Here is an 18,540-nt window from a genome sequence, read left to right on the forward strand (position 1 = left end):
GGAATATTATATTAGCTGTATTAGGCTGCTTGGCCCACTGTGTAAACAGGCTGGAAAACACCTTTTGAGAGATACATGTGTACAGCAGATTGATCTCAAACATGACCTTGGAATTCTGAATCCCTAACTCAGCTTCCTAAGTGCCGAGATTATATCTGGCAGGAGTTTTTATACCATCCCACTGTAGTAGTCCAGGCTGAATTTGAACTCACTGAGATCTACCTACCTCTGCATCCCAAGTGTTGGTATTAAAGGTATATACCACCACCATGCTCATCCTTTTTCACCTACTTTCTTGGTTGGGATGGGCTGGTATGGCAAAGAAAGAAATGATAGCAGTAGAGACAAGGAGACACTGGGGCAGAGCTGCAACAGAGGCCGAGATGGGGGTGGGGCAGCAGTTGTAGAAACAGAGGCTTTAATGTCTCTTTATTTTATTTTATCTATTTATTTATTTATTTATTTGTTTTTGGTTTTCCTTGTGTAGTCTTGGCTGTCCTGGAACTCACTCTGTAGACCAGGCTGGCCTCGAACTCAGAAATCTTCCTGCCTCTGCCTCCCAAGTGCTGGGATTAAAGGCGTGTGCCACCACTGCCTGGGGAAACAGAGGCTTTAAGAGGCAAGGGTCTTAGCCTTTTCTCAGAAACTATCACTAGCCACTGTCAAAGGCTGGGAAATCTGGACAGTTAGGCCTACACAAGAGCTAACCACTTGCCACTGTAGCCCGAAGGGTCCCAGTCGGTATCTAAGGCTGCACAGGATCTAGAACCGTTGCAGCTCCTCGCTGTCTCCTTTGCTGTCAGAAGTAAAGGGTTACAAAACCTGCCAAGGACCAGCCCTGAAAAAAACTCCTAACTCAAGATTTCTATTTTGAAAGAGCAAGGACCCCAGGCAGCTAATTGCTAACAGAGGCACAAGAAGCACCAAATAGAACACTTTCCCAGAACAGACCCCAATACTGAAATTATCTTCTGCTAGGGTTGTGTAACTAAGAAGGCCAGTGTCCTGCCATCTGTGCTAATAAATGTGCCCGTAGAAGGTAATAATATGGAATCATTGAGGAGTAAAAAACCCCAGAGAGGTATGGGAGAAACCGAACAGCGTTCTACTAGAGAGCTGTGCAGCAGTGTCTGTCGCCAGGGTCTTCAAACTTGCAAACTATAGATTCATTTATCAGTTCCCTTTGCCCAAGCCTGCTTGACTCAGACTTCTGTCACTGGAGAGGTCCTAACACACATGCCCTAAAGTTAGCCCCTCTGCAAAGTCAGAGGCTGGTCCAAAGCTGCCTTCTCACCGCGGAGTCCTGCGCCATCTGGTTCCGCCATCTGGTTCCAGGAAGCAGAAACAGAATCTGAACCCAGGTGGTTTGTTTGTTTGTTTTAGATTTATTTATTTTATGTATATGAGTACACTGTAGTTGTCTTCAGACACACCAGAAGAGGGCGTCAGATCCCATTACACATGGTTGTGAGCCACCATGTGGTTGCTTGGAAACTGAACTCAGGACCTCTGGAAAAGCAGTCAGTGCTCTTAACCACTGATCCATCTCTCCAACTCTGAATCCAAGGTTAAAAGGCAGCAGCAAACACTCTGGACACCAGGAGCACAGGCTTCCGAGTTACGCTCCAAATTTTGCGTGCTAGCCGCGTGGTTCTGATGCCTGACAAAGCAAACACCCAGTAGGCAGCCGGAAAAGTTCTGCAAGGATTTAGTGGTGGTGGTGGTGCTGGTGGTGGTGGTAGTGGTGGGAAGGGAAGACACAACTGCACCAGCTCTGACCCTAGGAGAAAGCCCAATACTGTGGCCCACAATGCCTCGCGCCAAGGCCGGCCCCGCCCCCTTCGGCTGGGTTCTTAACCACTTCCGCTTTTCCGGTAGTAGCTCTCGTTTGAGAAGCGACTGCTGGTGGCATGCGGGGACCGGGAGTAGGTTCGGGGCTCTCTGATGAGCGACGGTTGTCAGAGCAGGAGGCTGGCGCGGACACGGAGGCGGCGGAACTGCTGCCCTTCCTGGTGCCGGGAGCGCGAGCAGATCTGCAGGCGGCCGCGGCGCAGCATGTGCTGGCGCTGACTGGTGCGGGCTCGGGCCGCACGCTGTTGGCAGGACAGACAGCATTGTTGCGGGCTTTGGTCGACCTTGCGGTGGCCCCGGCCCCAGCTCCTTCCCGCGATGCCTCCCGCGCGCTCGTTAACTTGGCTGCTGATCCCGGTCTGCACTGGCAGCTGCTGGCGGCGGACCCGGAGCTGCCTGCCCGCCTGCTGCGTCGCGTGTTGGACCCTCAATGGCCCTGGGCTGAAGAGGCGGCTGCAGTGCTGGCCAACCTGAGTCGCGAGCCTGCTCCGTGTGCTGCGTTAATGGAGAAGCTGATGGCCGCTGAGCCGGAGCGGCTGGGTCTGGAGCGGCTTGTCAACGCACTGTGCATGCCTAGCTACAACGCGGCCGCACCCCTGCATTACCTGGGGCCGCTGCTCTCCAACCTTAGCCAGCAGGCGGAGGTGCGTGCTTTTCTCCTGGACCCGGACAGGTGAAACCCAGTCGCCTGCGCGGGCGGGACGGGACGGGACGGGACGGGACGGGACGGGAGTGGAAGTGAACAAGAACAGCAGTGAATATCCTCTTCCAACAGGTGCGTGGTCCAACGGCTGCTGCCTCTCACCCAGTACACAGACTCCTCGGTGCGCAGGGGCGGGGTGGTGGGAACACTTCGGAATTGCTGTTTCGAACATCGTGAGTGACAAAGAGGGGGTTGTGCCATTGCTAAGGTGGGGGACTGGACCCTAGGAACCCAACGGACCAATCTTCTGAACCTCTTATTTGTCCCCACCTCCAGGACACCACAAGTGGTTACTCGGGCCCCAAGTTGACATTCTCCCCTTCTTGCTACTGCCCTTGGCTGGGCCTGAAGAGTTTTCCGAGGAAGAAATGGACCGTGAGTGACTTGGGTTGTTGCCCTAGGGATGTCTGGGCTAGACGGAAGACTAGAGGAGGAGATGGGAAAATGTGCAAGTCTGGAGTCTCTTCAGCGACCTTTAAGGAGGGGGTCATTACAGACACACATGATGCTCGTCCAGGCAGAGCAGGGCTTGGGTGTCCAGCACAGGGATCAATAGGTTCCTATCCTCACTCCTAGAGCTGCCTGTTGACCTGCAGTACTTGTCACCAGACAAGCAACGGGAGCCGGATGCTGACATCCGGAAGATGCTCATTGAAGCCATCATGTTGGTGAGCAGGGGCCCGTGATGTTAATGCCTCTCCACAATTCCTATCGGCATCTGAGTAACCTTTTCCACCTTCCTAGCTGACAGCCACTGCACCCGGTCGGAAGCAGGTACGGGACCAGGGTGCTTACTTGGTCCTTCGAGAGCTATACAGCTGGGAGCCAGAGCCGGATGTGCGACTGGCTTGTGAGAAGCTTATCCAGGTGAGTGCAGGGTCAGCAAGGCCAGGCAAGTGCCAACAGCTTGTGAGCTGCTCACCTGCCTCCTCTTCTTGCAGGTGCTTATTGGTGATGAGCCAGAGGTTGGCATGGAAAACCTGCTGGAGGTGCAGGTACCTGAAGCCGTGGAACGACAGCTACAAGAGCTAGACCAGCAAGAACAGCAAGAGCTTGCTCAAGAGCTAAGAGGCAAGGGTGCCCCTCGGACCTGAAGTCCTTTGGCCTGTATGCCAGCTTCAGACCCACCTTTGCCAGTGTTGGCACAGGGTTCTAGGGTAAATGCCCAGTAAATGTTGAGAAGCTCAAGGATACTACCTGATCCCGTGCCCTGTTGCAACCAGCAGTAATACACATGGTTCAGAACTGCACTATTGAACCGGAGCTGGCCAGCTCCTGTGTCACAGCTGCCTACAGGTGAGGCAGGATGCCGTTCGTCACTGGAGCTATGAGGAACCTATTCCCAGACAGTGACACAGGACTGAACTGAAAACACTGCAGGCCCTGGGAAGCCAACTAGTTTTTCATTCCTGAAGGCACTGAAGGGTCTGGACACGGTAGGCCTAGAGATGTAAACAGTGCTATGAGCTGGAACCTTTGGAGTCCTTTTGCTTTCCTTGCCCAAGACCTTAAAAGACAGATTACACTTGGATCCTAGGGTCTTCCGAGAATGCTCTGCCCTTCTAGGCCTGTCTTTGGATCACTTGCTGGGTTTGCCATTTGCTATCTCTGTTTCATCTGTCAGCTTCCTTAGTCCCAGGTTGAACTGGGACTTAGCCATTCAGATACAGCCTGCTCCTTGGTTAGCTTTCTTGAGCCTCAGTTGCCTTTCAAGACATCCAGACCCTCTTGCTGGGCACACCGTGCTTACCTCTGCAGAGATTCTTGTGTGTGCTCTTGCGGCATTTACCCCGTACAATCCCCCAACATTTGGAGCCCGCTCCCTGTATGCACCCCTTTCTAATTTTGTAGATACCATGGCAGGTTTCGCCCTACTGTGTCCCCTCTTCTGAGCCACAGATCTTGCTCCACCTGTGTGTGCTGTTTTCCTTAGCGACAGGTCCCTCCAGGTCTCTGAGACCTGTAGTCTCCATGGGAGTTTGCAGTGTTCCAGTTCATACCTCTGAAGCTGGAAGACTGGTGTTATGTGTTGTCATGCGTGGCTAGGTGTTTTCACTGGCTACCAGGAGTCTTTTCCTCTCCATCCCCCCACCGATGGTACTCTCCAGCACTCCTTAAAGCTTTGACACTGTTGGCACATTTGCCGTGTAGACTGGTGTTTTCCCTTTGACCTAGGTCCCCAAGGAGGTACCCAAAGGCCACTGGCCCTCCCTGTGTAGGTAACTGCATCCTTAATTCAACAGAATGAACATTTTTATCTGCACACACCCACCCTCCCTCAATTCACCAGATAGTGCCCAGCCATGTTCCTCTTGGGGAACACGGGACATGGAGAGCAGCCACCTGCCATGGTACGCCCAAGCCCAACCTATTGCTCTGGTGCAGGCTTCCAGGTGCTGCACAGCTGGGCTAGAGACGCTCTTCTCGGAGATATCCTGCCACTGGAGGGGCTGGAGCCTTTGCTTCTGGTATACCTGGTATCTCTGTCAGGCTTTGTGTTGTCTGGTGCTATTGCAGACCAAGGATGCTCCTGTTCTGCTATGGAGCAAAGCAAAGGGTCATGTAGTGTGCTAGAGACACCGCCTGCAGCCCAACCAAATTACCTGTAAGCCATTCCCCACCTCGGGGAGCTCCAAGTACAGACAGCATGTGTTCTGCAGGCAGCATCCAGCAGTGAGCAGCCACCTGCTGTAGGTCCAGGCGTTCGCACGGGTGCAGCTGAAGCAGCCCTCGGATCAGGTCCCGGCACTCTACAGGGGAGGGCTCACTGCTGGAGCCTGCCACAATCCTGACCCACACTCAACTACTGTCAGAAATGTTGGCAACTTGAGAGGAATCATTACTAGTCCTGGCAAAGGTTCAAGGGCCATTATCAAAAAGGGGACTGAGGCACAGCGGAGGGGTGAGGTAATCCGGACAAGTGCCATGTTAGATATTCAGTGGGATTGGTACCCTTCAAGCCAGCCCCACCCTCAGCCCAACTTTTCCAACATACAGTGTGTGGACCGTACTTTTCCAGTATATGGGGCTAGGGTGATACCGTATTCTCTTTGCCGTGGTCCTGGTCTCTCTGGCTGCCCTCCAGGCTCGAGCTGGGCCTTGGGAGGAGTGTGGTGTGTGCTCACCTGGGGACAGCCCTGGCCTGAAGATGGGACCTCGACGAATCAAGTGCAGCATGCGATGGGGCTGGTGTTCCTTGAAGGGCAGCTTCCCAGACACCATGGCATGGAGGATGATCCCTCTGGGGACCCAGCTTCTTCAGGGTGTTGTCCCTCCTAAGCCCACCCACGGGTCCTGCAGGGGTCACCTGGGGTACTCACAGGCTCCACAGATCAGCCTGCTCACCGTTGTACTTCTTGCTCATGAGAATCTCTGGGGCCGTATAGGCCACAGAGCCACAGAAGGTGCTCAGCAGAGAGTTCTTGAGCCCCACCCAGTTGGCAAAGCCAAAATCTGCACACAGTGTACCGGCAGGGCGGGGCAGGGAAACACAGGTGATGAACAGGTTGGGGAGAGTAGGTTCAAGAGGACATCTGTTAGGATAGTGGGGTTTGCGGAAGGAGGGAACTTGGACTGTATGTTGTAAGAATGAGGGAGAAACTAGCCAGGGGCTCTTGTGGACGTAGGTCAGTGGGTTTAGGCTATAGGTAGGAGATGAAGGTCAGGGCTGGGTCATTATTGGGGGCAGGTGTCTGTGTGGGACAGGCAGAAGTTGGGAGGTAGGAGTCCAGAATTAAACTGGATTGATGGAGCAGTGTGAGCTCACCTGTCAGCTTTAGGAAGCCCTGGTCATCCAACAGGATATTTTCACATTTCAAGTCCCTGTGGGAGAACAGAATGTGGGGCTGGGCTCAAGTGGGTCAACAGATACCCAGCTAGGCAGATAGGCCAGATGGCACCCTCACCTGTGCACAATGCCAACATTGTGGCAGTGGGCCACGGCACTGACCAGTTGCCAGAACAGCCTTCGGGCCTCTTCCTCCTCCAGCCCTGGGCAACATCGGAGGTCTGACACTGCATTGATATGCTCCAACAGGTCACCTCTAGCTGCCAACTCTAGTACCAGGTAGGAGCGCTGGCTGTTCTGGTAGGTCTCATACAGCTGAACCTAGCAAACACCCCCCCGATACTCCATGTATACGGTCATCCTGAGGAAGGCTGGGCCAAGAGTTCTGGGAATGTCAGACATGCTAGCTCTCAGGTGCAGGGTGAGAGACGGCTCTTCATGCAAGGACGAAAAAGAGATTCCAAGTGGAAAAGAGGGACATAGGATAGACAGCAGGCATGGTAAGGACCGTCTTACTATGTTCATGTGCTTGTAGGTAGCGTTGAGTGATAAAATTTCCCGGGGCAGGAACTTTCTGGAGTACTCTGCTGGGGCTTCAGCCATGGACACAATCTTAATAGCCACCTGAGGAAGATGTAGTGTTCAACTGTGTGTAGACTCCTTAGAATGGGCCCACTGTTATTTATACACATTGCTCAACGGGCAAGCAATATCCTTGGACGGATAGTGCCTGCCTCACATTGTGTCCTGGGTGCATATATGTTTGAGGGGTTGGGAAGCTGAGAAGAAATGGGACTTAGGAGGGAGGTCCTATAGAGGAAGCTAGGAGAACTAGAAAGTACCTGAAGGAGGTTAGGACAGGCCCACTGGAACCAGGCTAGGGTACCCCGAGGAACCCACAGAGAAGGTGTCAGGCCTGGCTCACCATAGTGTGGCGCTTGCCCCGCAAGTCAGAGGATAGCCTAAGGTTGTGCTTCAAGCGATCACGTGTTGCATAGGCCAGGTAGACCTTGGAGAAAGCACCAGATCCAATCTTCTTTGAGGAGAGCAAGTAGCCATTGTTCATGCATTCTCGAACCTGTTCTATGAACACCTTCTGATCCAACTTGCGCCGGCTGTTGCTCCTCATGGAAGGCAGGGTGCCACAGAAATGGGCTTGGTGGGCCAGCTTACTGCCCGTGAGCCAGGGAAAGGGACACAGCTGAGGTCTAACTTGTTTCTGAGGGCAAGGGACTGGGGAAGCAGAAGGCCAGGAAGGACCTGCTGCCCCTTGGAGAAAAAAGTCAAGTTTCTGAAGACTTAATGGGTTTTAGGCTAAGAGTGTAGGTTGAGAGCCTCAGGAGGAGGCTTCCACAGCTCTGGATTGATTGGAGAGTAAAGACTCCAAAGGACTGGGTGTAGGTTCTAGAATAGAAGGTTCTAGAAATGCACTTGCATTGTGTCCTCAAAGGTATCATCTTAAGCACTGTCATCTCTGAGGCTATCTTACTGGATTCACCCTCTCCAGTGCTGTGTTCTCCTTTTGTGGGATGAGAACACATATGAAGAGCTAGCACCAGGATGAGGCTTCTGTGGGCCACTTTGAATAGAAAGGCCTTTTCATTAGTTTGAGAGAGAATGGTGGTGGGGACACCATGGGGGCTTTGCATCTCCTGGAGCTGAGGCGACAGGTGGCTGTGAACCACCTGATCTGGATGCTGTAAACTAAACTTGGGTCCCTTGCAAGAACAGAATGTGTTCTTAATTCCTGAACCATTTTTTCCAGCTCCTATACAAGGTCTTTAAAGAAACTATGAAGGTTAAGTCTTCTAAGGATATCAAGAGGTCAAAAGAGATCAGCTGTTGTGTCATACTTTGAGGAGATACCAACCAAGGTCATTGCTAAATGAGTCAGGAATGGCAAGAGTCCAGGATCCTCTAATCTGGTCTTCCTCTACTGCAGTGGTTCTCAACCTGTGGGTCTCAACCCCTTTGAGGGTGTCAAACAACCCTTTCATAGGAGTCACCAAAGACCATCAGAAAGCACAGATATTTACATTATGATTCATAACAGTAGTGCAACTACAGTTATGAAGTAGCGATGTAATGTCATTTTTGAGAATTCTAGAATTTTTGTTTCCTTTAAAAAAAAAAACAAAACACAGACATATTACAAGAACACACTCTCTTTTTAGTCCCAGGTGTAGGGATGCAGGACACTTCGACTGTCTGCAGCAGGTGACCATGATTTGCCTCATGCTTTAGCAGAGGCAGGGTTTTGCCAGCTGCAGATAATTTCTGCAATGGTGTGACACTTGGAATTTTGAGAACTTTTCAGAGGGTACATAAATGTGAGGGCCCCCCAAGAGGTGGGGTGACTAGTTGTTGGCCATTTAGGGAGGTTGGTTATGGTTTGTTAGTAACTGTGGTCAAAGAAGAAACAAAAGGGAAGAAATCAGAATCAGGGAATTTCTCTCTCTCTCTCTCTCTCTCTCTCTCTCTCTCTTTCTCTCTCTTCTCTCTCTCTCCCTCCCTCCCTCCCTCCTTCTTCCCTCGTTCCTCCCTCCTCTATCCTAGTTTCTCTCCTAATGTTAGGGGGTGAAACAGGATGGTGGTGGAATAAAGAATGGGAAAAAGAACCCACAAAGTAGTAGACCAGTTACAGCAATGAAAATAATTTTATGGTCTGAGGTCACCATACCACAAGGAACTGCATTAAGTGTCAGCATTAGGAAGGTTGAGAACTGTTGCTCTGCTGGATCTTGATGTTGTTTGTTAGATTTATTTATTTTATGTATGTGAGTACACTGTAGCTGTCTTCAGACACACCAGAAGACACATCAGATCCCATTACAGACGTTGTGAGCCACCATGTGGTTGCTGGGAATTGAACTCAGGACTTCAGGAAGAACAACCAGTGCTCTTAACCAATCAGCCACTTCTCCAGTCCCGTTCTTATTCTTTCTGGATCTTGATTTTTGACCCAGACCAGACCTGCTGCAGGAAGCCTGCCACACCCGGGGCTTCCTGCAGATTTGAGTACATCTTCAGGGGAAGCAAATGCCACTACCCCAGACTACTCTTCAGGACATGGGAACTACTGCTGCTTCTTGTTTTCAACTCCAGAGTCACAGCTGACATTTACTTAGCATGTGACATCTGCCAGTTGCTTTTCTAAGTAGTCAGCTGTATCCTCCTGGTCATGCCTCACTCCCTGAACACACGGAAGTGCCAAAGGGAGTTCATACTCAGAATTCCAAATCTGAATGCAACAGAGCAATGCATGTTTTACAGGTGAATTGAGGTTCCGTAGTGGCAGAGTCCAGGCCAAGTGTGAGATGCCTGGTGGGAACTGGAGGGACCAGCATTGGCTAGTGGGCAAGCTGTCCTGAAAGGACTCAGAAAGGCCTAAAATGTGGTTAGAGGTCTAATGAGCCCCAGAAACTTGTGTCTTCCTGCACTGAGATCTATAGGTAGATGTGGAAGGCTTTACATCAAGGCATTGCAAAATCCTGGCCTGAAATGTCAGGTGTGTCTTCTCATCCACCTCATCTGGTGACTTTTTGGAATAAATAGCCCATAGCTACAGCCCTTGTGTGTGAGAGAGAAGAAATATAGAAAACATGGACACAGTAACTGTCCTGTGGGTAATCTGGGGCTTAAGTAAATTAGGAAATTGCTCCCGGGGACTGAATACAGGTTGGCTATCTGGGAAGCAGGAGGGCTGTGGGGACGTGAGTGACAAGGTGAAGGTGGGTGGCCATTTTACATTTTGTTAGAGAACAAAAGGGAAGATCACATGACTCTACCCTGGCCCAGCAGTGCCACTGAGCTACTGCTGTCTACTCTGAGTCTCTCAGCTGTGAGTGCCCCTTTCACTGTCCCGGCTTCCACCCATGCCAGAACCCAAATGGAAGTTAGCAACTGTTAAGCTGTGTGGTAAGAGTCTGGATCCAGAAAGATCACCTTCCTTTTGCAATATTCTTTAAAAACCTAATGTTTTTATTTTATGAGTGTTCTGTCTGTCTGTCTGTCTGTCTGTCTGTCTGTCCACCATGTGCATGTCTGGTGCCTGTGGAGTTCAGAAGGGTACCAGATCCTCTGGAAATGGTGTTCAGCATGGTTGTCAGCCACCATGTGTGTGTGGGGAACTGGAACTGAACCATCACCCACAGTCGTTTTTTTTTTTTAGATTTTATTCTTGCCAGGCATAGTGGTGCTCATCTTTAATCCCAGCACTCGGGAGGCAGAGGCAGGTGGATCCCTGAGTTTGAGGCCAGCCTGGTCTACAGAGAGTACCAGGGCTATACAGAAAAACAAAAAGTAAAATAAAGATTTTGCGTGTGTGTGTGTGTGTGTGTGTGTGTGTGTGTGTGTTGTGGGGTATATGTGCACTTGTGCGTGGATGCCTGTGGAACTTAGAGGCTTTGGTTCCACCTGGAGATGGAAGTTGGAGCTGACTGTGAGCTGTCCAGCATAGGAGACAGCAGGATGTGTTCCTAACTGCAGAGCCATCTCTCCAGTCCCTTTGCGTTGGTTGTCTTGTCCTTCTTCCTAACTGGCACCCTTACTAGTCCATCAGTCCAGTACCTCATGTGCTGGGCCTTCTGCTGAACGATAAAAGATTGAGTTGGGATACATGCTGGGCAGCTTGTATGTTTGGGGCAGGGGTAGCTGACTGCTGTGGCTCTGGAGGAGCACAGGACCAGCAGGCGTGTTGGACTGCAGCCAGAACATTGCCACTGTCCACTGCAAGGCTTTTCAGGCTGGAGAGAGAGGTGGGGCAGGAGAGGGGAGTGGTCCGGGTGTGAGCATGGAGAAGACCTCCTTCCCTAACAGCTACCCAAGATAGTCCCCTCTCTGCTTCCTAGGCCATGACCGGATGCGCAGAATGCCTCACTCTCTTGCTCAAATATGTCCTGTCTTTCTCTCTCCTCACAAGAGAAATAGGTCCAAGTCCATCTCACCGTGGAAAAAGAATATTGGCTCTCAGTGTTTGCCTCTTGGACCCCCCTCAGCTTGCTGCGCTTCAGGACCCGTTCAACCACAGCTTAATTTGCACATCTAACGGATGCTGTCAGCCTAGATACAAGATACTTAACTGTTTTCCCTTACTCAACAGATTCTGGGCTCTTTTGCTTTCAGAAGTCTACCCACAACTTTCTCTTGTTTACACACATCTGGGTGATTTCAACCTCTGGTTCTTTGCAGCCAAGTCTTCCTGGCATGATCCTCCCCCAACTCTCCCAGGCACAAGCTCTTATCTAACCTTGCTTTCTCGGCAGCAAACCCAAACCCCTTCATAGCATTTCCTACATCCTGTACTGTGGCTTACTTTTACTTTTTTAGTCACCTCTTCCCAGGCTTAGAGGCTTTAGTTGCACCTGGAGCTGGACATACCAGCGAGTAGTGAGCAGCCCAGGATGCTAGGACATGCTCATCTTGATTCCCAATGTCTTGTTGATAGGTTGGACATGTACTCCTAATGAGCATGGCCATGTGTACGTTTAGGGGTCCACAAATTAGGGGCTTTGAGTATGTTTTAGGCGTTTAGTGTGTGACCGATGTAGAACATAACAATACCTGTGTGTGTTCATGACTGCTGCATGAGGTGTGCTGGGGCTGTTTTTTGTTTGCTTGCTTGTTTTTCCCCCAAGATAGGGTCTCACGCTGTAGCCCAAGCTATCATAGAAGACACTATGTAGACCAGGATGGCCTCGAATTCATAGGGATCTACCTGCCTCTGCCTCTCCAGTGCTGGTATTAAAGACGTGCGCCACTGCTCCCGCCTGGTGGAGTTTTCTGCAGTTGGAAGCGAGTCGGAATACTCTCGAGAACGGCGCTTGCGCAGACAGTGTCTGGCGCAGCAGCAGTGCTCACACTTATCTTGTGAAATGGTCACCGGACCGCTCTGGGTACTCGGCAGAGCACAGGAAGGAGTCGGTGTACCTAGGCTCTCTAGGGAGTGGAGCGTGGGCGGAGCTAACGTGAGGGACAGAACTCTGACCAATGAGCGTGGAGATCGTATGGAGGCGGGGCCAAATTGCCTCGCGCCAGGCCGCAATTGGCCAGAGGACTGCGGGGATGGGCTTGGAGTGCTGCTCCGCCTACTCTGGGACGCTTGGGGCATAGAGGGCGGCGCCCGGGCCGTGGCGGTGGCGGCTCCTCAGGTAAACGGCTTGTTAAGGCTCGTCTTTGGTGGCGGGGGCCAGGTACCCTTTGGGGAACTTGGACCGGAGAGCCTAGGGGCCTTCCCATCTGCCAGCAGCAAGAGAAGCTGTATCAAGGCGCGCCTCCCCAAGGTCAGCGGGCCGGTGCCAGGAGGTCCTAGGAGATCTCAGGTGTGCTCAGCAGGCCGGGCTTCGCGTGTAACACCTGGAAGGGATCTAGGAGCTTGCGATTCAATTCTGACTTGTCAGATATCGGCGCGTGGTCCCCGGACCCTGTCCCTGCTGTCTGGTGGCTCGCGTGGTCCATGTCCTAGTCCCTTCCGGGAACTCGGTGACTCAAGATCCTGGTCCTCTGCGGGCTAGGGGACAGTGTTCAGGTCTTTGAGCACAACTGGGCCATTGGCCACTGTCTCTTTCATAAAACTGAGCCTTGATTCAGAGACTTGCAAAGCCGGTGCGCACCACAGCCTCTAGTCTTTCTGTGTTCTCTTTGCCGATTAAAGGAGGCGGTGTAGAGCAGGAAAGTGATTTGTCCAGAGTCACGAGGATTGCTGGCCCCAGGGAGAAGGCCACAAAACTCAAAGAGTATAGAATTCAGGCAAGCTGAGAGCTAGGTGAGGTTGAGCCAGTGCTAGCACTCTAGGTTTGGGGTTCCGATTTCCAGCCAAGTCAGTGTAGTTATGTAGCAATACTTTCCTCTACCGTGTACAGAGCTCAGGGTAGGTAATGGATGGAGCCATAAACTCAAATGCAGTGAGTAAGCATAAGGAGCTGCGGGAGAGGGATAGAGGACGGCTTCTGGAGACCTGGGGCTGTGAGCTGGAGGTGCTGTTGAGGCAAAAGCCAACTCAGAGGGCTTGCTAGTCTTGGTTGGAGGCAGGAAACACTTTGGAAGGGGATGGTAGCAGAAATGGAGGAACTGCCGGTGACCTAGTTAATGAAAAGGTGAAAAATTCAGGAAATAAGGTGGGGCAGGGCTGGGTTGAAGGTGAAGGGTTAAGTCTTAGCTGCTCTGTTGAACTTGATTGGCCATGATCATCTAGACAGAGACCCCCCCCCCCCAGCAGACACAGGGTTGATGGGGCAGGAGAGCAAGAGATCCTATGCAAATCACTGACTGTGGGATATTTCCTTGGAGCATGTGTTTATGACTTGGTTGGCTGTGCAGCCTCTGCACCTGCAGGCCAGGGAGGTGCTCCTGCCAGCAGGCTTTACTCTTAGGCCTTAGGTTGAACCATGTGGCTCAGATGAGGAATGTCTTTCTGGTCTCTAATGTCAAAATCGAATCAGAATGGCTGAGGCCTAGCTGCCTTTGCTAACTTGAAACTGTTGTCCAGGCAACTGTCCTACTCAAACCTGTGTCTTGTCATATTTCTCTCCCTCAGAGTTGACTGTTGAGGGACACTAGAGGCCAGAGGTGGGACCTGTGCCTCATCTCAGTTCACAGTCATCTGTGTGTTTGGTGCGGGGGGATGGGGGGGGGAAGGGGAGCAGCCAGGGGTTGTAGATGTTCTCAGAGGCTCAGGTGAGAGGCAAAGTCACTGCTGTCTGATGAGCAACTCCAGGCCTCCCGATGGCTTTTTACTGGGCTGAGTTGTTTTGAGTCAAAAGACATCCTTACTAGTGTCAGGGTCCACAGCTTGATCCACTTTGGGAGGTAACACCAGGAAGGGTTTCTGTGACTCTTGTAAGTACTTGACTTCTGAATATCATATGGATGGTGCTTTCTTCCCTGACCTACAGGGAACAGTTAAAAACTTTTATATTTATTTTATTTTACGTGTCTAAATGTTTTGTCCACATAAATATATATATATATATACCATGTGGGTGCCTGGTGCCTGTGGAGTTCAGACAGGGCATCCGATCCCCAGGAGCTGGAGTCATGGATGGTTGTGAGCCATGGAGTGGATGCTGGGAATCAAACTCCTGTCCTCTGAAAAAGTGTATGTGCCTTTCACTGTGGAGCATGTCTCTGGAGCCCCAGGAAATGGCCTTTTTGTCTTTTAAAGTTGTGTGTACACTAAGATACAAATCAAAACCTTGACCCTGCTAATTGGGGCACACTGAACACTTAGTGCTGATCCAATTTGTCCGTTCTCTGTGAGCAAAAGGACATGGGACTATCCAGCATAGCTCAGAGATTCCTGAATGGGAAGGACAAGACAGGCTACTGGCTTGGACACAGTGGAGCTTAGCTCAGAACCAAAGCCACCAGCCTAATGCCTAGGCATGAAATGGGCTTAGGGGCAACATTAGGAAATGAATATAGTAGAAATACATATATAGATCTGTTAGAGAAGTATTGGTGTTTTTGAGCAGTATATTTTAGCAGCATTCAATAGTTTTAGTGTGTCCTGAAGCGCATATTTTGTCATTTATCCCTAAAGATGTTTTGTGACATCTTTTTAAAAGATCGATTTATTTATTTATTTATTTATTTATTTTATGTATATGAGTACACTGTTGCTCTCTTTAGACACACCAGAAGAGGGCATCAGCTCCCGTTACAGATGGTTGTGAGCTGGGAATTGAACTCAGGACCTCTGGAAGAGCAGTCAGTGCTTTTAACCGCTGAGCCATCTCTCCAGCCCTATGTTGCATATTTTTGTTATGCTCTCCAGCAAAAGGTCTGACTCTTTCAACTGTTGTTAGTATGTAGAATAGAGTGATACTGTGTAATGCCTCTATACTCTGTGACCTCTGTGAAGGATCTGATTCTGCTCCCAACTGTAGATTCTGTAGGCTTTTTTTTTTTTTTTTTTGCCTGTCAATACAATTTTAAATTTTTCTTCCTCTTCCTCTTCCTCCTCCTCTTCCTCCTCCTCTTCTTCTTCCTTTTCTCTTCTCCTTCTCCTCCTCCTCCTTCCTTTGAGACAGGGTCTCACTATATAGCCCCTGCTGGCCAGGAACTCCCAATGTAGACCAGGTTGGCCTCAAGTTCACAGAGATCCACCTGCCTCTGCTTCCCATAATGCACACCCACACCCTTACTTCTTTTTTTTTTGTTTGTTTGTTTGTTTTTCGAGACAGGGTTTCTCTGTGTAGTCCTGGCTATCCTGGAACTCACTCTATAGACCAGGCTGGCCTCGAACTCAGAAATCCGCCTGCCTCTGCCTCCCAAGTGCTGGGATTAAAGGCGTGCGCCACCACTGCCTGGCACCATACCCTTACTTCTTAATCTAAATGTCTTATGCTGTTTTTTTCCTTGCCTTTTACTATGCCAACCTGACTTTTCAACACGCCCGGCAACATGTCCTTGGACAGAGGTGGTGCAGTGTCAACTCAGTCTTTTTTCTCACCTTAGATACGTGGACATGGTTTCTCACCAGTGATGCTGATGTCTCAGATCCCTTCCCCCCCTTCTCTTTCTCCTCTTCCTTAGATACCAGTAGCCCTGGTTTTAGCCACCCTGGCTAGTTAGGAATTCACTGTTACATCAGTTACTTTTCCATGGCTGTGGTAAAACATCATGACTAAGGCAATGTATAGAAGGGAGGGTTCATCTGGACCAGTGGTTCCAGGGGGTTAGAGTTAATGATGGTGGTGCTGAGGCCTCTGTGGCAGGAGGCTCACATCATGAACTGTAACAAGAAGCTGAGAGAGCCAGCTCGGATGGGCTTGGCTGCTGCGGCACTGATCCTGTTCTTCTGTGCACTGTTGTTGAGTCCTCCTGGCTTCGTCTTGCTGTTCCTTTTCCCATGACTCTAGGTAATGGTATCTCTCATGCTTCTTGTGTGTCTTGTAACCTTTGAACTCTTCATGATGTGTTAAGTTATGCTGCATGAGGATCAGCAGCTCCAGGTCCTGGGCCTCGAATGGGTGTTGGTTCTGAGTTAAGGAGACTGAGGTAGCCACTTGTGTATTAAACGTCCCATCCTTGTCACCCTTGAGCAGCATTTGTGACCGCAGTACCTCCTGTCACTCCAGCTTGATGCAGACATGCCAGCTAGAAGCCCAGCTCTCAGCTTAGCTCCTACTACTGATGTCTTTGTTGTGAGCCTGTGCCCTGTCTCTAGCTGGTCTATCTGTAGTGTGTTGTTGACCTTCTGGAAGAATTGATGGTAGTGCAGGCCTGTGTCTAGGCTCTCAGTGGCATGGCTGACCTCCTAATGGGATGACCTGTGTGTGCTTTAGTAAGTCAGCTAGAATGGTACACCACATCAGAAGTGCTGGTAAGAAGAGAAAGGGCTCTGTGAGGGCACACAGGGAGGCCTGAGGGGGAGATGGCTCTGTGGGGGCACACAGGGAGGCCTGAGGGGGAGATGGCTCTGTGGGAGCACACAGGGAGTCCTGAGGGGGAGATGGCTCTGTGGGGGACACAGGGAGGCCTGAGGGGGAGATGGCTCTGTGGGAGCACACAGGGAGGCCTGAGGGGGAGATGGCTCTGTGGGGGCACACAGGGAGGCCTGAGGGGGAGATGGCTCTGTGGGGGACACAGGGAGGCCTGAGGGGGAGATGGCTCTGTGGGGGCACACAGGGAGGCCTGAGGGGGAGATGGCTCTGTGGGGAGACATAGGGAGGCCTGAGGGGGAGATGGCTCTGTGGGAGCACACAGGGAGTCCTGAGGGGGAGATGGCTCTGTGGGGAGACATAGGGAGGCCTGAGGGGGAGATGGCTCTGTGGGGCCACACAGGGAGGCCTGAGGGGGAGATGGCTCTGTGGGGGACACAGGGAGGCCTGAGGGGGAGATGGCTCTGTGGGGGCACACAGGGAGGCCTGAGGGGGAGATGGCTCTGTGGGAGCACACAGGGAGTCCTGAGGGGGAGATGGCTCTGTGGGGGACACAGGGAGGCCTGAGGGGGAGATGGCTCTGTGGGAGCACACAGGGAGGCCTGAGGGGGAGATGGCTCTGTGGGGGCACACAGGGAGGCCTGAGGGGGAGATGGCTCTGTGGGGGACACAGGGAGGCCTGAGGGGGAGATGGCTCTGTGGGGGGACACAGGGAGTCCTGAGGGGGAGATGGCTCTGTGGGGAGACATAGGGAGGCCTGAGGGGGAGATGGCTCTGTGGGGGCACACAGGGAGTCCTGAGGGGGAGATGGCTCTGTGGGGAGACATAGGGAGGCCTGAGGGGGAGATGGCTCTGTGGGGGCACACAGGGAGGCCTGGGAGAGAGATGGCTCTGTGGGGCCACACAGGGAGGCCTGAGGGGGAGGTGGCTCTGTGGGGGACACAGGGAGGCCTGAGGGGGAGATGGCTCTGTGGGGGCACACAGGGAGGCCTGAGGGGGAGATGGCTCTGTGGGGGCACACAGGGAGGCCTGAGGGGGAGATGGCTCTGTGGGAGCACACAGGGAGGCCTGAGGGGGAGATGGCTCTGTGGGGAGACATAGGGAGGCCTGAGGGGGAGATGGCTCTGTGGGAGCACACAGGGAGTCCTGAGGGGGAGATGGCTCTGTGGGGAGACATAGGGAGGCCTGAGGGGGAGATGGCTCTGTGGGGGCACACAGGGAGGCCTGAGGGGGAGATGGCTCTGTGGGGGACACAGGGAGGCCTGAGGGGGAGATGGCTCTGTGGGGGCACACAGGGAGGCCTGAGGGGGAGATGGCTCTGTGGGAGCACACAGGGAGGCCTGAGGGGGAGATGGCTCTGTGGGGGCACACAGGGAGGCCTGAGGGGGAGATGGCTCTGTGGGGGACACAGGGAGGCCTGAGGGGGAGATGGCTCTGTGGGGAGACATAGGGAGTCCTGAGGGGGAGATGGCTCTGTGGGGAGACATAGGGAGGCCTGAGGGGGAGATGGCTCTGTGGGGGCACACAGGGAGGCCTGAGGGGGAGATGGCTCTGTGGGGAGACATAGGGAGGCCTGAGGGGGAGATGGCTCTGTGGGGTCACACAGGGAGGCCTGGGAGAGAGATGGCTCTGTGGGGCCACACAGGGAGGCCTGAGGGGGAGGTGGCTCTGTGGGGGACACAGGGAGGCCTGAGGGGGAGATGGCTCTGTGGGGGCACACAGGGAGGCCTGAGGGGGAGATGGCTCTGTGGGGGCACACAGGGAGGCCTGAGGGAGAGATGGCTCTGTGGGGGCACACAGGGAGGCCTGAGGGGGAG

At 52.3% G+C, this 18,540-nt stretch overlaps 3 protein-coding genes across 9 annotated transcripts in view; 2 read left to right on the top strand and 1 right to left on the bottom strand.

Moving 5' to 3' along the window:
* The first annotated feature begins 1,852 nt into the window (after positions 1-1,852).
* Positions 1,853-4,691, top strand: Hgh1 (HGH1 cochaperone). 2 transcript variants are annotated; one of them, XM_076912279.1, is made up of 6 exons: positions 1,853-2,495; positions 2,627-2,675; positions 2,831-2,929; positions 3,131-3,222; positions 3,299-3,421; positions 3,496-4,691. In XM_076912279.1, the coding sequence occupies exons 1-6, from the start codon at positions 1,911-1,913 to the stop codon at positions 3,646-3,648; spliced, it is 1,101 nt and encodes a 366-aa protein (XP_076768394.1). In that variant the 5' UTR covers positions 1,853-1,910; the 3' UTR covers positions 3,649-4,691. The 2 variants fall into 2 exon arrangements, with proteins under 2 accessions (XP_076768394.1, XP_034371907.1); XM_034516016.2 differs by having other exon boundaries at positions 1,854-2,524; positions 2,627-2,727.
* A 64-nt stretch (positions 4,692-4,755) lies between these two features.
* On the bottom strand, positions 4,756-7,850 carry LOC117719345 (testis-specific serine/threonine-protein kinase 5). Its single transcript, XM_034517514.2, has 8 exons — positions 7,267-7,850; positions 6,858-6,965; positions 6,460-6,662; positions 6,321-6,376; positions 5,875-6,007; positions 5,680-5,795; positions 5,176-5,304; positions 4,756-5,089 (listed from the first exon to the last, which is right to left on the bottom strand). Exons 1-8 carry the CDS (start codon positions 7,468-7,470, stop codon positions 4,923-4,925), a joined length of 1,116 nt encoding a protein of 371 aa, XP_034373405.1. The 5' UTR covers positions 7,471-7,850; the 3' UTR covers positions 4,756-4,922.
* A 4,521-nt stretch (positions 7,851-12,371) lies between these two features.
* Positions 12,372-18,540, top strand: part of Mroh1 (maestro heat like repeat family member 1) — a 76,837-nt gene continuing 70,668 nt past the window's right edge. For 4 of the 6 annotated variants that reach the window (XM_034517310.2, XM_034517312.2, XM_034517311.2 and 1 more), the window contains exon 1: positions 12,372-12,490. The gene's annotated coding sequence lies outside the window, so the exon portion shown is untranslated. Of the gene's footprint in view, positions 12,491-12,518; positions 12,662-18,540 lie in introns of those variants that run through there. The other 2 variants (XM_076912223.1, XM_076912224.1) reach the window with 2 other exon arrangements.

The sequence above is a fragment of the Arvicanthis niloticus genome, chromosome 13 (assembly GCF_011762505.2).
Source record: "Arvicanthis niloticus isolate mArvNil1 chromosome 13, mArvNil1.pat.X, whole genome shotgun sequence".
NCBI classification, from domain to species: Eukaryota; Metazoa; Chordata; class Mammalia; order Rodentia; family Muridae; genus Arvicanthis; species Arvicanthis niloticus.

Excerpts from the sequence above, each read along its gene's own strand:
- Hgh1 (XM_034516016.2), top strand. The coding sequence starts at position 1,911 with ATGCGGGGACCGGGAGTAGGTTCGGGGCTCTCTGATGAGCGACGGTTG. Across the intron at positions 2,525-2,626 it reads TTTCTCCTGGACCCGGACAG|GTGCGTGGTCCAACGGCTGC; the intron begins GTGAAACCCAGT and ends CTCTTCCAACAG. Across the intron at positions 2,930-3,130 it reads TTCCGAGGAAGAAATGGACC|AGCTGCCTGTTGACCTGCAG; the intron begins GTGAGTGACTTG and ends CCTCACTCCTAG.
- LOC117719345 (XM_034517514.2), bottom strand. The coding sequence starts at position 7,470 with ATGAGGAGCAACAGCCGGCGCAAGTTGGATCAGAAGGTGTTCATAGAA. Across the intron at positions 6,377-6,459 it reads AATGTTGGCATTGTGCACAG|GGACTTGAAATGTGAAAATA; the intron begins GTGAGGGTGCCA and ends GTTCTCCCACAG. Across the intron at positions 5,305-5,679 it reads CAGGCCAGGGCTGTCCCCAG|AGTGCCGGGACCTGATCCGA; the intron begins GTGAGCACACAC and ends CCTCCCCTGTAG.